We start from the raw sequence: 18,262 nt of genomic DNA, 5'->3' as shown, positions 1-18,262 counted from the left end.
TATTAACAGTTTGGGATTTACTTGAAATATGAAAAAGTGCAACTTCCACTTTACATGTCATAAAATACATTTAGGAGTAATGTGTAGATCATCATTGTTATTGGATTAATTATTAGGGATATGTCAGATTTTATAAAGTTATCCAAATAAAACAATGAGAGGGGGGAAATAATTTGGTGGAATTGCAAACAACTCACTGACATATGCAACGTGTAACCAGGAGTTGCTCTTAAAAGTTAAGAGCCACTTTTATGTTACAGGGGTAACATAAAAATATTATGAAAATAGTAATGAGCCAAAGATGGAGCCCTGAACATCATCACCACCCAAGATGAATTTGCTTCTTCAGCAGTGATAATAGTCATCTTTGAAATAAGTGTAATGGAAACTAGTTTAAAGCCAGTTAAAATCTTCATTGAATCTCTGTGTAGAATATCCTCGCTGATGAATGTAATGTCTTGATCATGCAGATAATCTTTGCTGATGAGTGCACTGAAGCAGAGGGCAGGCACTGGCACATGAAGCACTTCTGTTGCTATGAGTGTGAGACCACCCTCGGCGGCCAGCGCTACATCATGAAGGACGGTCGGCCACACTGCTGCAACTGCTTCGAGTCCCTGTATGCAGAGTACTGTGACGCATGTGGAGAACACATAGGTACAGCACATGTTTTACTGCAGCTTTAAATCCTCTAACATATATGAACTGTTACCAAAACACATGGACATGGTTTTAATCATAGAAAACCTCTAACAGGCATTTATTGTAAGTGTGGGTGTTGTCAGCTCAGTGAGCCTTGTGTGCCACAGCTGTGTGGAGGCGGAGTCAGTGCAGTGAGATGTGGATGGTTATTATCATCCCAAGCTCCAGTAACAGTGAAAGAGTGTGTTTCAGAGGATGCTCCCATGTTGAATCCAGATGGGAGCTTTGGAAGATGATTCCCCAGCGAGCAGGGCTGGTGAAATGTATCTTTCATATCAAGCGATCATGTATGGGCACAGAATCACAAATGTTTTTGTGGAGGAAAAAAAGCCCTGTTTATACTTTTACTCCATTTCCAACATGGCATAACCTACTGGCTAATGGCTAAAACAGACTGTGGACTGTGTTCATTAACCACACAGACTTTGTAGAATAAGTATAAGCAGTATAAGAGATAGCTGCCATCACAACATTATAATGTTTAAGCAGTTAAAGCTAGACCACTTGTGTATTCACTAATTAACTTGCTTCATGTCATGTTATAAGATGATGCTTGTTTTTCCCATTTTACCAAAGGCATTGACCAAGGCCAGATGACATATGATGGGCAGCACTGGCACGCAACCGAGGAGTGTTTTTGCTGTGCCCGTTGCAAGCGCTCTCTGCTGGGCCGCCCCTTCTTGCCAAAGCAGGGGCAGATCTTCTGCTCACGGTCCTGCAGCGCTGGACAGGTGGGTCACCAAAATTATGACTTATTGTTATATTTTTAAAAAGTGACCTGTAATGGTAATTTACATTTTTCTGGTTTAATTAAAACAGTTTGTCTACATATGCACAGTTTAATAATTGTACTAATCTGTTTTATTTGAACCATCAGGATCCAGATGAGTCTGACTCCTCAGACTCGGCATTCCAAAGTGCTCGTTCCCGTGAATCCCGCCACAGCACCAAGATTGGCAAAAAGGAGCGCAGGAACGCTGAGCAGGAGCGGCGGAGTGCCGAGGCCCGCCAGACAGCTCCTCCACCCATGCCTGACCGTCTGTCTGCTGAAATTGATCCTCTCTCTGTCCAGATGGACCGGTTAAGCCTCTCATCTAGCCAGACCCCTAGCAGGACACCAAACCGCACTCCGAGCCGCACTCCGAGCCGTGCCCCGAGCCTTAACCAGGTGTGGATGAGCCGGGATGACCCCTACGTCCCTGCTGTCTATGAGGGCCCCCAGGGTGAACCCTCCCCCACACCAGCACCTATACATCTGCTAGGTCAGTGTAACCCCAGGCAGGGCTACAATCCCAACGCAAACGCTCACCCTCCAGCTCAGACTGCTGCCAACCCAGGGAAGAGGCCTGACTCCTGGGGGAAGGAACAAGGCAATACCAAGAGGACCCCTATGGCTGCTCTGAGGGGCCACTCCTTTAATGAAAACTGGACCCACCAAAGCCAGGATGAGTTCAGGCCCAACAAGCTACGCACCCAGATGAGTTTCAATGAGATGTCTAGCCAGAACCAGGGATTCTCTGACAAGAGGAGCATTAGCCTGCATGGATTCCAGAGAGACGGCAGGCCCCCGCTGACCAGGAGGAATCCCATCAATGCTATGAGCTTCAATGAGCCCCTCACTCCTCTAGAACAGACTCCTCGTGGATCCATGGATTCCCTCACTATGTCCAATGCTACAGGTACAGTGATGTAAATGATACAGTATGGTATGATAAGATATAATAAGATATAATGCCAAATTACATGAAAATGTGACATGTGATTTATGGTTTCAACAGGTAACTCTTTGGACGGCGTCAGTAAGCGTCAGGAGCATTTGTCTAGGTTCTCCATGCCCGACCTGAGTAAAGACTCAGGTGTGAATGTGTCTGAAAAGAGCAACATGGGCACCCTCAGCTCATCAGTCCAGTTCCACAGCACAGAGTCGCTGTCCTCCTCTCGCCCCTACACCAATAACATGTATGCTCCACTGAGAGTCGGCTACCCGCTGCAGTACTGGGATGGCCCGCAGCCGCAGGGCTTTGACGGCAAAGGTCGTGTCGGGGTGATGGGCAGCAGTGGAAACCTGCGGATGGCTCCAATGAGCGACAGAATGCCCCGCCGACGCATAAACGGACAGGAACCGGTGTCGCAGCAACAGCAGCCACAACCAAGGCGCCGCAAACACCACCGTGGAAATCACAGTAACAGTCAACACCGCAGTGGCCGCCACCACAAACGCTCTCGCCGCTCCCGCTCTGACAATGCCCTGCACCTGGTGGCAGACCGGCCCGCTCAAATGGTAGAGCTGCCCTACCGTCGCGTCCAGGAGGATTACGATCGCTTCCCCTCCGGTAATGCTGCTCGGGAGTTGTTTGGTCTTGAGCCAGGTGGGTACAGACAGCAGCCCCAACGGCCCTGCCCCCGTACCACTTCTGATCTCACCCTGCAGAATGCTGGCTGGCAACCTGTTGGGCTGGGTGGGCCATGCTGGGGCGATGGGTACATGGAGGCTGCTGACCCCTGGTGCTCCAGCTGCTCCTCTTCTTCCGAGTCTGAGGGAGATGAGGGTTATTTCCTGGGTGAACCAATCCCTCGACCCGTGCAGCTTTGCTACATCAACAACGAAGAGCTGCGCCATCGCTACAGCCCCTCTGGGATAGCTGCCCATCACGGACCTCTGCACGGACCTCTGCACGGACCGATTCATGGCCAGCTGCACACCCGCCAAAGGAGGAAGAGCAAAAACTGTATACTTTCATAGATATAGAGAAAAGATATGGTAAGGGATGAACAGGAGAGTGAAAGAGATGAGAGGGAGAGAGGTAAGGAGACCATTAAAGCAACAGAGAGGTGGAACAGAGGGAGTGGGAAGGTGAGAGTGAGACAGTTGACAGTGTGTGTGTGTGTATGTGTGTGTGTGTGTGTGTGTGTGTGTGTGTGTGTGTGTGTGTGTGTGTGTGTGTGTGTGTGTGTGTGTGTGTGTGTGTGTGTGTGTGTTGGATTTGAAGAAAGAAAAGGCCTATTTTGTGTGCTTGTAAGCTTACACAACTCTACACTGGGTAGTGTTTGTGTACACCTACACAAAATGATCTAATCATAAGAGGAAGCTCAGCTGGCTTACACAACAGTAATGTTTACAATGATAGAGATCAACTCATCTGATGGTACCAGGAAGCACGATGATAAATTTGACAACTAAGTATGTCAAGGTAAATACCATGATGTATGTGTGTGTATGTGTGTGAATCCATGTTACAAAGAGATTGAACCATTCCTTTACAGTTTCAAAAAGGAAGGTAAAACTGGTCGAACTGCAGCAATCTGACTGTTCATGTCGCAGCTCAGTGATTCAAGCTCTGGGCTGTAAAACTTATTCTATGTGGACAAACCAGAAATTGTGTTGGGATAGTGAAAGTTACGTGCTAGATTCCAAGCTATGTCATTGTTTACCTCAGTGGAATTCAAATGCTGCTGGAATATAGTGTTGGCTTGCTAGCCCTGTTATCACTTGTACAAATAGTCTGTTGAACTTTGTGCTCTACATAGCCAGCTCTCCATGCTTTACCAAGGACAGAGCGCTGGACAGCCTCTGCTCCTTGAACCATTCAGGCACAGTAACGTCAGGTATGGTCCCGTTTTCTCTTCTGCAACATGCTTGTTTTTTGAGTTACCCTTAGATGATTAAGAATGATAAAAAATAATAATGCTTACAATAATAATAATAATAATAATGAAAATAATAATTATGAGAATATTAAAGAATAATACCTGTTAAATGTATATATAGTAATAAACTTAATAAACTAATGGATGTAGTAATGTAAATGTTCTGTACATATGGTCTTAAATATTTATATATTTTGTAACTAAAGAATCATTATTTGTATAACATGATGTAGAGATAGGGAGACTTGCATGTTGATTTGTTGTTGTTGTCTCATACTGAAAATAAAGTGTACTTTAATGAACAACCAGCAAGTTGTATCTATAAGTCATTCTGATTGGTCAGCTTGAGTGACACATTAGCTGTTCCACAGATCCATACTGCATACTATTTCTAAGTAGGTTTTGTAAATGCTCACATTGGAAAAAAGAAAAAACTTTGTACACTGTAGACTTTTTTTTACGGTAGACATTTTGACTTGTCATAGCAGGGAAAGCACAGATGAAACAAATTTCCTCAACACAACGGCTCACTTCCATCAGGTGTCCCAGTGAGCCAGCATCCACAATACCAGGACCTTGGAACTGGCTCACCTAAATGGAATGCAGTCGGTTTTGATTTGACCAATTACACCTGCTGCTTTTCTTCCCATGACATGCCAAAATGTATGCTGTGAAAAAGGTCTATTGTCCCACAATTCAATGCTCAAGGGAAATGAAGGAGCTGCTTACAGGTGCAAAAAAGCAATTACCACTAAGTACAGCTGAGGCTCATAGGAATGTCATTACTTTTGCAGGTATTTGGCCATAAACCAAAGATAGTAGGATTCATCCTCTAGTTACTATCGATATCTGTACCAAATTTCATGGCAATCCATCCAATAGCTGTTGAGAAAAACACAATGTCCTACAATTCCCATAATGTAAGTGGATAGCATCTTTTATTAAACCCTCAATGCCTGTTAAACTGACCTTCAAGTGCCACTTTAATAATTGTGACCAAGATATGTACAGAGTAGAAGATTGTACGTTGAAAAATAAAGTTGTCTGTCTGGTGTGTTCCTGAATTTTTCTCTTTGGTATATATCTTTGGTATTTCTGTGCTGCAATTTTTTATCGACTGACATTTATAACGATATATATATATAAATCGTTTTTTATGATGAGGCAATATCGGCCATGCTGATGTATCTGTCGGGCTTTAGGCCAAATATCAAAAAAAGACTTCTTCATTTTACAAATACTTAAAGCCTAAACATGTGGCCTACTTTACCTACTGATGCATTAAAATATGCTTCCTCTAGGCAATATTATTAGGAAACACTATTAACTTTCACTGTTATGCAGATGATACCCAAATATATATATATATATATATATATCCGTGTGCAGGTGGAGGGCAGCACTTCTTGCTATCTCAAAATAACAAAAGGCGTCTTGGGGCCACTGCTATTCATCCTCTATATAAATAACATTGATCATAACGTGTCTAATGTAAAATTTCATTTTTATGCTGATGACACTGTACTGTATTGCTCTGCACCCACTGCAGACCAGGCCCTCTCCCAGTTACAACTTGCTTTTAACAAGCTTCAACAGAATCTTTATGATTTAAAACTCTCTTCAATCCTCACTTCCCAGGGTACAAAAATGGAATGTGTTTCTAAGTACAGATATCTTGGTATTTAATTGATGAATCTCTTTCTTTTACCCTTCATATTCATCAGTCAGCAAAAAGATTAAAACTTAAGCTAGGATTTTATTTCAGAATCAAATCCTGCCTTTCGTTCGAATCTAGAAAGAGGCTGGTCGCTGCCACTTTTATTTCTGTACTTGACTTTGGTGATGTTTTATACATGCATGCTTCATCTCAAAGTTTACATGCACTAAACACTGTATACCATGGAGCTCTGAGGTTCATCACTGGTATGAAAGCCCTCACTCACCATTGTGAACTGTATGAACGTGTTGGATGGCCTTCTCTATCAACACAGAGACTTCAACATTGGCATACCTTCATATACAAGGCTATTTTAGGTCTCCTTCCATCCTACCTTCTGACCTATATCAATGTAAATAGTACCGGGACTAACAATCTTCGTTCCCAGGATCTTTTCCTTCTGTCTGTTCCAAAGGTTAGAACTGAGCTGGGAAAAAAAGGCCTTTAAGTTTGCTGCTCCCTCTGCCTGGAACAAGTTACGGAAATCCATGAAACTTACTGAGCTGGTCTCATTGGTCGCTTTTAAGAGGATGTTGATTGACTTGGAGGTAGCCACATCTGGCTGCAGATGTTTTGCCTGATGTGTTTAGGATTGTGGTCGACTTTGAAAGATTTGCTGTGTCAGTTGTTTTATGTTTTTGGTGTTTTTGTATATATATATATATATATATAAAGCCTGATGAAACCAATCAATTAGCTAAACTTCAAGCATGCGATAAGGACATAAAAACCTGGATGGCCTACAATTTCCTGATTTTAGACAAAACTGAAGTTATTGTACTTGGCTCCAAACACCTCTGATTCTTATTATCTAAAGATATAGCTACTCTGGATGACGTTGCCCTGGTATTCACATTCATTACTCAAGTATAAGTATAGATATTAGGGTTTGAAAAGACTTTTGTAGAAGTTGAAGTATCAACTCAAGCTTTTTACTCAAGTAAAAGTGTAAAAGTACTGGTTTCAAAACTACTTAAAGTATAAAAGTAAAAGTAAGGTAAGTGAAAAAAAATGCCATTAAGGACAAAAGCTTAGCCCGCTCCACAGGGGCCTATAGTGCACTATCCCACCTCCACAAAAAAAGGAAGCACCTTGTTCAATTGTATTTGTCTGTTCTGTATGTTAAAAAATATAAAATAATAAAAAGTTGATCTAAAAAAAAATAACAGCTTGTGTATTGCTAAGGCCACAGGTTCAAAATTTAATGATTTATTAAAAATGTAATAACAATAACTTATAACAATAACTTATTTCAGGCTGAGTCTGTGTTGTTTTTCGGACAACGTCAGATACAATCTGGTGTTACAATCCTCTACAGTGAAATACAGACACACTTTTACACCGTTAGCTGTCAGCATTTTAACTGTGTTTACTCCAGCTGCTAGCTAACGGTAGGCTAACGTTACCTGCTGTCGAGTGTAGTGTTAACTAGCGTTCCGTGCGGCGATGTTTCAGTTCCCTCTAACGTCCGTTTTCGGAGCATCAGAGAGAAGCGCAGGCATCCGTGTTGCTATACGGTCCGGTAGATAACGGTCGTTAAGGCACCGGTACCACCAAGTCTGTACAGGTGCGATGGATCATGTAAAACCAATAGGGTGTCGGAATGATATACTGTATGTTTATACTTCTCATCCAAACACAATCAAATTCACTCTATCCGGATGGCGCGATTTATCCATTGACATATATATAATGGACCAATAGACCCCGTTGCTCTGGATGGAGACCAGTGAAGGCTATTAGAAGCACTTTTCCGGTGATCTCTTGCTTTACTGCGCAGCCTCCAACTGACAGAGACAACGTAAATGTGACGTGAGCAACATGTCTGAAAGTTGGAAGTCTTCTGGTAGCTGTGCCAAGAGAAATCTCAATCATTCCCAATCTTAAAGAGACGGAGAGTGTAGGTATATGTAAGGAGATAATATAAGCACAGGCTAATTATTGCTAACTAACATGCTAGTTAACATTAGTAATTAAACCTAAACAGCTAACGTAAGTCGAAACTGCCTGCGAGCTTCTCCTGTACTATACGGTAATTCCTCTACTGTGCGACAGTAAGTCGCTTGGTTATGACACAATCGTTAGCCTATTTTTACAAAAACGTCTGCTATGGAGCCATAACGTGAGGTACAAGGTAATGGAGCCTTTCATACATTGTCGTGTTTCTTTAGAACTAAACAATGGACAAATAGAGTCTTTAAACATTTCTGATGTAAAGTTATTCGCTGTCAAAGTGGCGCCAAAATGTATGCTAGTCAGTGGAATGCTAACGGGAGGTGATCTCTTTGTAGCGTCAAAATGGCACCATAGGAGGTTCGAGTTCTGAAGCGAAGCTTACCCCTTTGGATTTATCTGGATAGATTGGTTTTTTTTGTGTGTGTTTTTTTGAACGATGACAAGCCGGAATGAAAACAAGCCTGAAATAGGAGTAATAAGGCTATTTTTTTAAATGTAGTATAAAGTACAGATAATTGAGTGAAAATGTAAGGAGTAGAAGTAAAACCTCTGCTGTAAAATAATTACTCCAGTAAATTATAGACACCCAAAATTTCTACTTAAGTAATTAACAAAGTATTTGTACTTCGTTACTTGACATCGGCGCCCACATAAAACAAACTTCAAGGACTGCCTTTCACCTGCACAATATTGAAAACATTAGGCGCATCCTATCTCAAAACAATGCAGAAAAACTAGTTCTGCATTTGTTACTTCGAGGCTGTACAATTGTAATTCCTTATATCACGTTGTTCAAATAAGTCTCTTAAGACTCTTCAGTTGATCCAAAATGCTGTAACACGTGTACTTACAAGAACAAGGAAAATAGATCATATTTCTCCTGTATTAGCATCTCTGCATTGGCTTCCTTTAAAATCCAGAATTGAATTTAAAATCCTTCTCCTGACCTACAAAGCGCCTAATGGTCAGGCACCATCATATCTTAAAGAGCACATAGTACCTAATTGCCCCACTAGAACACTGTGCTCCCAGAATGCATAATTACTTGTGTTTCCCAGAGTCTCCAAAGAGAATGGGAGCCAGAGCCTTCAGCTATCAGGCTCCCCTCCTCTGGAACCAGCTCCTAGTTTTGGTTCGGGAGGCAGACACTGTCCCCACATTTAGGAGTGACCCCAATTTTTCAAAAATGTTTGTCCTTCGAAACATCCATACCACACCGGGAGTGTCTCAGAAGCAGAGCGTCTTGCCTGCCTGACTTGCAAAAAATGTAATGTCTCTACAAGCACTTTACAGAACAATCACGTTTATTTAATTATAAGCTAGAATTTACCTTTCACTCCAAGCACTCCTATAATTAAACTCCATGCCGTCTCTTTTCTGGCGTTGTCCTGATATAATGGATTTGTGATGTCTATTATGTTTTTTCACCTCCAAGATGAATCTCTTGTTGTCCGTGGTGTTGTAGAGAAGACATATACAATATTGGGGTGTGTGTTGTGAAAATAGACCTAGAGCGTACCTTTAGTGGAGCAGAGATCCAACTCATGCACGCTTCTGGAACGCGCCGTGAGGCGGGTGGTTGAATATCAAGCATTGACTTGAATGGAACCGCGCCCGGTGGAAAATAGGGGTAAGCTTAAAACTCTCCTCTCTGATAAAGCTCATGGTTAGGGTTGGCTCAGGTTTTCCTTGGATCAGCCATAGTTATGCTGTAGGTTTAGACTGCTGGGGGACACTCCATCTGCGTGCATTCATGTCCCATTAACGCATGCAACTAACTTAGCTTCTTCCCGAGAGTTCTCACCTTTCAGATTTCCTTGGATTGGGGTGGCACTTGGATCGTAGTTGCAGCTCCTGCCGTGATCCTGCTCGACGGCGTGCTCTGCTACTATTATTATTAGCCATGGTTCTATTATCTTTATCTTCAATGTTACTATAATTGCCACTGTTCATGTCATTCCATTACACTCAGTTAGTCATATTTCTGTATCTCTCGCTTTCTCTCCCAACCGGTAGCGTAAGATGGCCGCCCACCAAGGGCCAGGTTCTGTCCGAGTGTCCTGAGATAACTTCTGTTATGATTTGACACTATAAATAAAATGTAATTGAATTAATGTATTTCCTGCTAGGACTTGATTTTGTCTTGCCCATATAGCCATGAATAAATTACTGAACATATTTTGATCACGTTTAATTTGATGTACACAATTAAATAATTAAAAAGCAAGTTCGAAAAAAAAAAAGAAAAAGGCACATCAGTTATAATTAAAATCAAGATTTTTGACTTTTTGATAAGGACATTTAAACCAATGCATCCAGTGTATTATTTTTATCATAATCATTACATTCTCAACATTAGAAGCAGTATCACATGTCCAAGTCACAGTCAAGTTTACCTTTACATATACAAAAATGTGCGAATGTATTACTTCTACTGGCAAACAAAGAAGAAAAGCAGCATTCAATCACATGAAATACAATTATCAACAAAGCAGTAGGATTAATGCTAGGAGACTGTTTCTCTGATTAGTGAGACAGCTCCCTGGAGTCATAGTCCTCTATAAATTTCTCCATGCCCTCCACACAACGCTTGCCGATGTCCCTTAGGTTCTCCTGCAGCGCGGACTGGATGGGGCGCTCCAGGGTCGGATCCTTTGCTATCAGCATCTTGGCCACAAGGCCAAACATTTCACATTCCTGATGGTACACCTGCAAGACACACCCATCTGTGGTTTTAGGGCAAATGGTATTAGGAGGCAAAGAGTAAGAGTGAGTGGGAGAATAGACGAACAGAAGAGAAAAGTACAGTAAAGTAAGATCACAACAAATGAGCTAGTGGGATTACCAATCCACAGAAACGTACACATGCAAACTGTTCATTAGTATTGTGTGTGCCTGTATGCCGAGTTTTGTGGAAATGTTTTGCACCAGCTACCTGTTGCCAGAGTGCCTTTTCTCACAATGCATCTATAATCCTGCAACCATGGAGATATGAAAAGCAAGAGGCCATGTTTCCCGTCAGGTGGGTGGAAGCACACACACACACACTCTCACACAAACACACCGCCGATTAGCAGTGCATCATGTGATGTCTGTCACACTGGAGACAGCATTAAGGCACGTGTCAGAGCCTCTTGTGATACAGGTGATCAGAGGTAAACAGCTTCATTTTGCATTTTTGCCCAATTAGAAAACTAAAACATCATCAATTATGTCAAACGATGAATAGGACCTTCCTTGTCGAGCTCAGCAAAGCGAAGACAATAATGACACTGAAGTTGCCTCAGGCTCAGCATTTCAAAGTTAATCCACGACAGAAAACAAATCTTTTTTTCTTGTCTCCCGGCGATCTTTTCCTCGGTCACTCATTCTCTAATCCCAGTTTCTGTTATCTGTGCTCTTCCTCTATCGGTTTCTAACCCTTCTCCCAAGGTGTGTGTTTATGGAATGACACTCCCCTACCTCATCTATCTCTCTCCTCTTCTTTTGGATGGCTCTGTCTCGTGTCGCCGTCTGGCTCGCAGTTGAAGGGAGCTCCCGGTCTCTGCTTCGTTCTCGTTCTTTGCTTTTTGTCCCCCTGTGATCTCTCTCCCTGCTTTGGTTCCTGTCGTTCTGACAAACCTGCAACAGAGGTAATCAGAGACAGCTGGCCAAAAACATGATGATGGCTGAGCTGCTAATGGCCAGAAGATGACTTAAGTTCCACACGTCAACTTGTAACACTGCAGAGAGTGAAATATTAATTCAGAATTTGTTCTGTATATGTATGCAATGGCAAAACATGTACATTTGAAAGGGGTGTTAAGTAACAAAAGTAAAAGTCATAAATAAATGAAGAAAAGTATAATAAATTGCAGCAGTTGGCTATATTAATATATTAATTACACATCATTTGCTCAAATGTATGTAGCCATAAATTATTACTCACAACTCTATTAAAGCTGCTATAATGTTTACTTTTAAATTTGAAATGGATCAAATGTGTACATGTAATTTGAAGAGCATCGGGAAACAGTGACTAACATGCTTAGAAGATTTAGTTGTCTAGTGTTAGTCCTTGTATTTAAAGACCTGTTAATAACACAAATTGTACCTTAAGGTAAGCTGATGTTGTCAACAGCTCACATTTGTTAACACTGATTAGAAAATTGAAAATCTAAAAACATGTCATTCTTGGATTCCTCTTCCTCTCTTCACTTTAACTTCACTGCAGCAGTGACCAGCAGTGATTCATCGTGTGTGGCTCCGCTCCTCGCTGGGATTAGGTCAGCCAAGAAATGCAGCACCTGGGCTGTTTGCATTATAGCCAAGTCATTCTCTGCTATGAGCTCAGGTCTATGAACAAACAAAAACACCATCTACATGGATATATAATATATATATAAAATAGCACTCAAACAATTAGGGGAAAAAAGATAATGGATTAATTTTTCAAACCATAACACTAAACTTGGGAGACTATCCTTGAATAAATCAGTAGATTAATCGATGAGTGAAAATAATCGTTAATTACAGCCCTTATTTTTGCCATGTTTTATTAGGTTGTTTATTGCACAGGACAGAAATTTTTTTCTCTTCAAATTGCTTTTATTTGCTAATTAGGATAGAATTGTCAAAAGCGCTTGTAAATCATATCACAATACCAACATTCAGACTGTGCTGCCCTACATCACATCCATATTTTGGAAGGAAAAAATTGTATATTTGGTAATTTCTGAGGAATTGGTGGACCACTATCTTTTAACAAAATGGAAAACCGGAAGCGGGGAAAGCAGAGAAGGTCTTTTTGCTAGTGAACTTACGATGTACTGCATGTCCTTGTCTCTGCTGGACGTTGATCTGGGTAAGAAAGGTCTGGTAGCTGGAAAACATACAAATCACACGGTCAACACAATAACACAACAAGAGAGTAGAGAGATAGCCTGGCTTTTCTATTGACCACGCCTATAGGTACCTACAGCATCTACAGGTGTATCTTTAGACCACCATTGATGGTTAAAGCCCTCTAAGAGCTCTCTCGCTCTCTTCAGCCTCCTGTTAGAAAAATATGTGTTTTTTGCAAGTATCGGTATCTAAAAATCAATATATCTTTAAGCAGAATTTGCTAATATTTGTCAATTTTGCCTTGTAATACTGGACTGCAGTTATCCTATGTGAAGCAATAGTTTTGTTATGGCTCATTATATACTGCTGGCTAGTCTCTCCCTCTCTTATTCACACAAATCAGCGATGAGTCACCATCATCGCACCATCACTCAGGCACACAAAAAACCTGTTCCACACTCACACAAACACACACCTCCACAGTGCTGCAGTGTGCGCACAGATACAGTGCCTGGGTGCAAGAGAAGATAAAAACATACAGTACCAACAGCTCACTCAATAAAAACAACACAACGTACAGCTTTATACCAGGAGAAGATCAACAAAAACATTCACAGTTTGTGTTTGAACCAAGGAAACATGATCGTAACACATTTAAAACCCTCATGTTTACTTCCAGACTCCCACTGACAAATGATGAGGTAATTCGCAAGTATCTAATAAATCTACCTGTAACTAAATTACACAGTTTATATACTGAGACATATAATGACTAATGCATGGACTACTACATCACATCACTACATAATCCATCTACTGAGTCCAGGAAAAGCTTTTTAGTGGTCAGCATTATGTAACACTGGTTTGTTGCTACCAGAGTGTGACTACCTACCAACCACCAGATACCACGATGAGCAAAATACCCTCCAAATATTTGCAATACAAAGTGTCGATGAAAATGTGCATGTGTGTGTGTGTGTGTGTGTGTGTGTGTGTGTGCGCGTGTGTGTGTCTCTGCTTGGTTATACTGCCACCCAATGGTCAATTAATAAAGTGCACGATGATATTATATAGCTTGTAAAGTACATTATTTAAATATACTGTATATGCATGTACAGGAGGTGGCAACAATCACATTTTGCAGTTCATAATGTTTCTGTTGGGAGTGTGTCAGGGGGTTATTTGTTTATGTAACCCTATGACATGTTTCAGGCTGTGGTTTTTGTTGTATTAAACTATATTAAACCTAACCACTGTATGTATGTATGTATGTATGTATGTATGTATGTATGTATGTATGTATATGTGTGTGTGTGTGTGTGTGTGTGTGTGTGTGTGTGTGTGTGTGTGTGTGTGTGTGTGTGTGTGTGTGTGTGTGTGTGTGTGTGTGTGTGTGTGTGTGTGTGTGTGTGTGTGTTCTTCTGTTTAGGCATTAGGTCAGTGCTTTGTATGGAAACATACTCCATGCAACTCATAAATGTGCCCAAACACCATGTGATCAAAAGTATGTGCACACCTAAACATCAACATCTCATTCCAAAAACATTATCACTAAAGGAATAGTTCTACATTATGGGAAATGTGTCACTTTCTTGCTGATCGGCATCTTTAAATCTCACTAATTCACTAGCTGTAGCTTGTTTGTTTTAAAAGAGTAAAGACAACAAGTTTACAAGAGTTTATGTGCCAGACTATTTCTTGGGCCAGTCTAGTCACTTCCTGGAGTCACTGGTGGTTTCCTGGCAGCAAAATTACGAATCCCACTGTGGCCACGGCAAGACCCGCCCTACGAAGCAGCTTGATTGGTTGGGGTAAGGCATTTCACCTCAAGTGGTTAAGGTTAGGATAGCCGATTGGTCAGGGGATAGGACCTGTACAAATCAGGTTACGATGCTTGGCGTGGCCATAGTGGGGAAAAAAATATCGCTTCTTGGCACCTCCACTCTTCTGGGAAGGCTCTCCACAACATTTGGGAGCCTGGCTGTGGGGATTTGCTACCATTTAGCCACAAAAGCATCAGTGGAAAAACTAGTGAAGCCAGTCCAGTCAGTGCACTTATGGCACTTACTTGGTTGCTTACACGTGTGTGTGTGTGTGTGTGTGTGTGTGTGTGTGTGTGTGTGTGTGTGTGTGTGTGTGTGTGTGTGTGTGTGTGTGTGTGTGTGTGTGTGTGTGTGTGTGTGTGATACTGTAGGTAAAAGGGTAGGCTATTGTGGCAGGGGTGTGGGGTTCTGCGTAATGTACTACTTTTGATAGTCATGAACCAAAGTTATGACTAAATAATATAACAGTATTGGGTTTTTTTCATGCAGTTTTTTAGCAAGAGATCTTTTTCACAGCGGACATTTTGACATGTCACAGTAGGAAAAGCACAGGTGTTACTAATAACATTAAAGACGGAATCCAGCCATCATTCATTTCATTATTTATCTGCTGTGAGACCGGTCTTATCTATGTGTTCCTCCAGCTCATTGGAGAAATCATTAGCCTGTAATATTCTTGCAATATTCCAATAGTTGTAATGCCATTGTCTGTGCCGCCACACTTTTATTTTATTGGTTATAAGAGTCTTTACAATTGAATTTACTACATTAAAAGTCTGTAATAGCCTGGTTGGAACTTTCATTGCATATAAAGTCCCAAACTCGTATCTAGTCCTAAAGTCATGTAGTCTAACACATTACGCAACACCACAGGAAAGCATCATCTTTAAAAAGAACACAAAAAGCTTATTTTCTACAGCAACGGTTCTTACAAATGTATTTAATTTCATGCCCTTGTACATAAGAAAACATGCTGTGAGAACCCGGCCTGTAAAATCCCAGTTGTCACACTGTGTGTGCTCACAAGTATGTCTTTGCATTGATTATGCACGTGACTCAAGTTAAATAAGGCCTATAAAAAAAGAAATCTTGAAATAGGTCCTCGTTGTTATAAGCCGATGCCACTAAACATTAGTAAGGTTGGGCGGACAGAGCGAGTACAAACAATAGCTGAGACCATCATATCCATTGCCAAAGACGTTTGATGGGACTGGAGGTGGGCTCTGTGCAGGCCAATCAAGTTCTTCCACATCCCTATCGGAAAACCATTTCTTTATGGATCTCACTTTGTGCACGGGGGGAGATGTCATGTTAACAGGGAAAAGCCTTCCCCAAAATGTTTTCTTAAAATGTTGTAGCATTAATATTCCCTTCAATTGAAACTAAGGAGCACAGTCCAAACCATAAAAAAATAAAAATAAAAAATGTTGGTCCGGTAGCGAACATATTGTCAAAGTCTCTTCATTAAAAAGGTTCAAACGAGATGAAGTATTATCCTTGTTTTCACAGACTTTTGCAACAGACTTACGGACTACAAACTTACGGTTTGGATTTGAAGGTGAAGTTCTCTCAGCGCTTTCTCTGTGCTCGTACCGCTCCTTCTCCTTCTCCCGTTCCCTCTCCCTCAGTGCGATGTGGTGAGGTTTAGGCTGGAAATGATCTCTCCGGTGGAAGGAACCTCGTGGGTTGAAGTGGTGGTATCTCTGGTTGCCAAAGCCAGGTTTGTAGAATGAGTGCTCATCCTTTGTAAAACTGCACCATTTGAGACGGGAAAAAAAGCTTTTAGGACAGCTAGAATCGCCCTCGATGTCGTCATCAATATTTTGCAGGTAACTCAGCAAAAAAGTCAATTGTTGCAAGGAAAACAAAATACAAAGTGCTCCCTGTTCTCGACCAGTCTGTCTTACCGCGGTTTGTAGAATGGCCCTCCAAACTTTGGTTTGTAAGAATTGGACAGCCATGCCCTTGGTCTTGATGGACTTCGCACTCTTCTGATTAGCCTCTTCTTATCCTGTATCCACATGGGTAAACCAATGTATGACACTGTGGAGCTTTATAAAAGAGAGCAGAGCAATCATACAGTCTAAATGGGTAATTTTGAGCTGGACATCTGCGAACAGGATGTACCTGAGAGGGAGACGCAGAGCTGTCAGTGGGCCTCTTTTCGGGAGACTCATCGCTGTGTTCCCTGTGCCGCAACGTGGAGCCCTGAGGAAATAGAACCATGTAAATCACAGTTAATAAGGTTTTGCAGTGCAGGTAGTGTATGGTTATTGTTAAAAGCGGACAAAATTAGGCGATTAGAAAAATAATTGGCAACTTTTTTTGATGACGAATTAATAATTTTCACACATCCCTGTGTTCCAGCTTCTCCAATGTGACAGTGTGTTAGTTTTCTTAGTCTTATGTGACAGTAAACTGTTAGCCCCAGACAGAAGCAAGATGTCACCTTGGACTCTGGGAGACTGTGATGGACATTTTCTACTATTTTCTGACATTTCATAGGCTAAACTAATAATAGATAGTATCGCAAAAACCCTTGGGGACTTAAATCTAATTTACATATGGTTGTTGTAACCTCTAAGTAACACACAAATCCAAGATAACAACAGAGAGGAGAGTGATATCTATTTCCAAAAATAGCCAACTCACATTTTCTGTCATTGTGGAGGATATTGTGAGTAAAATTGTAGTAACATATAGTATATAGTATTATTATTATTATTATTATTATTATTATTAAGTTTCTTGAAAATAAACACCATTGTATATTTCTATTTTGTGTGTGTGTGTGTGTGTGTGTGTGTGTGTGTGTGTGTGTGTGTGTGTGTGTGTGTGTGTGTGTGTGTGTGTGTGTGTGTCTCAGTGGTGCCCTTATCAGAAGAAACATTGAGAGGAAAAGTAGATATACTCTGGTGAAGAAAGGGGTGTGTGTGTGTGTGTGTTATCAGAGCATATGACGAACTTGAGACAACGGGAAGCTCTTCACTCCCAGGAAATGTTTTTTTCATTACCTTGTTCTGCTCGGTTTCTTGCGGTCGTACATGATCCATTTCTGTCTGTCTGTAGCGTTGTTTGATCCGTGTGACTGACTGATTTTCTTTCTAGAGACTCCAACAAACCAGGAAGCGCGTGTGGCCAAATGATTCTCTTCGTTACATCTGGAAAGTGAAATATGTAGCCTACATTTCTGTATTCCTCGCGGTTGATTCGCCTATCTCATCGTGCTGACAAGTGTAAACGGGTTACCTTGTAGTTGAATAGCTCACTATGTCGACAAACGACCTGCGTTTTCTCTGGTGTCTGCTGAAAAATAACTTTACTTCCTTTTTCTACAGCCACCCAATCAGGTTCAGTCTGTGTCATAAAAGCTTGTCAAAAACGAAAGCGGAGAACACGCACGCGCAGCCCACTTTATATGCTGAGGGTTAGGGTTAGGGTTAGCCATATGTGTTAAGTGTTAACCATGTTAACCTATGTTTTACACTCAGGCTGCGCGTGACTGCATGTACACGAGTGTACCCAGTGGTGGGAGACGTACTCAGATCTTTTACCACAAGTAGCTAGGCCTCTGTTACCTCTGTTAGGCTAC

At 41.4% G+C, this 18,262-nt stretch overlaps 2 protein-coding genes across 3 annotated transcripts in view; one reads left to right on the top strand and one right to left on the bottom strand.

Annotated features, from left to right (window-relative positions):
• Positions 1 to 4,658, top strand: part of LOC120559825 (prickle-like protein 2) — a 43,585-nt gene extending 38,927 nt beyond the window's left edge. Inside the window, exons 6-9 of the mRNA XM_039801855.1 lie at positions 471 to 657; positions 1,279 to 1,433; positions 1,580 to 2,381; positions 2,481 to 4,658. Coding sequence (XP_039657789.1) covers positions 471 to 657; positions 1,279 to 1,433; positions 1,580 to 2,381; positions 2,481 to 3,445 — 2,109 coding nt within the window. The 3' untranslated portion in view covers positions 3,446 to 4,658. The remainder of the gene's footprint in view (positions 1 to 470; positions 658 to 1,278; positions 1,434 to 1,579; positions 2,382 to 2,480) is intronic.
• A 5,679-nt stretch (positions 4,659 to 10,337) lies between these two features.
• Positions 10,338 to 18,043, bottom strand: LOC120559776 (serine/threonine-protein kinase fray2). 2 transcript variants are annotated; one of them, XM_039801780.1, is made up of 8 exons: positions 17,920 to 18,043; positions 17,685 to 17,831; positions 16,798 to 16,878; positions 16,578 to 16,681; positions 16,214 to 16,422; positions 12,826 to 12,884; positions 11,486 to 11,644; positions 10,338 to 10,732 (listed from the first exon to the last, which is right to left on the bottom strand). In XM_039801780.1, the coding sequence occupies exons 2-8, from the start codon at positions 17,721 to 17,723 to the stop codon at positions 10,550 to 10,552; spliced, it is 834 nt and encodes a 277-aa protein (XP_039657714.1). In that variant the 5' UTR covers positions 17,724 to 17,831; positions 17,920 to 18,043; the 3' UTR covers positions 10,338 to 10,549. The 2 variants fall into 2 exon arrangements, with proteins under 2 accessions (XP_039657714.1, XP_039657713.1); XM_039801779.1 differs by having other exon boundaries at positions 17,685 to 18,037.
• Positions 18,044 to 18,262: the final 219 nt, after the last annotated feature.

The sequence above is a fragment of the Perca fluviatilis genome, chromosome 5 (genome assembly GCF_010015445.1).
Source record: "Perca fluviatilis chromosome 5, GENO_Pfluv_1.0, whole genome shotgun sequence".
NCBI lineage: Eukaryota > Metazoa > Chordata > Actinopteri > Perciformes > Percidae > Perca > Perca fluviatilis.
This window is presented reverse-complemented; position numbering and strand designations above follow the sequence as displayed.

Excerpts from the sequence above, each read along its gene's own strand:
- LOC120559776 (XM_039801780.1), bottom strand. The coding sequence starts at position 17,723 with ATGGATCATGTACGACCGCAAGAAACCGAGCAGAACAAG. Across the intron at positions 16,879-17,684 it reads AAGAAACCGAGCAGAACAAG|GGCTCCACGTTGCGGCACAG; the intron begins GTAATGAAAAAA and ends CTATTTCCTCAG. Across the intron at positions 16,423-16,577 it reads GGGCCATTCTACAAACCGCG|TTTTACAAAGGATGAGCACT; the intron begins GTAAGACAGACT and ends CAAATGGTGCAG.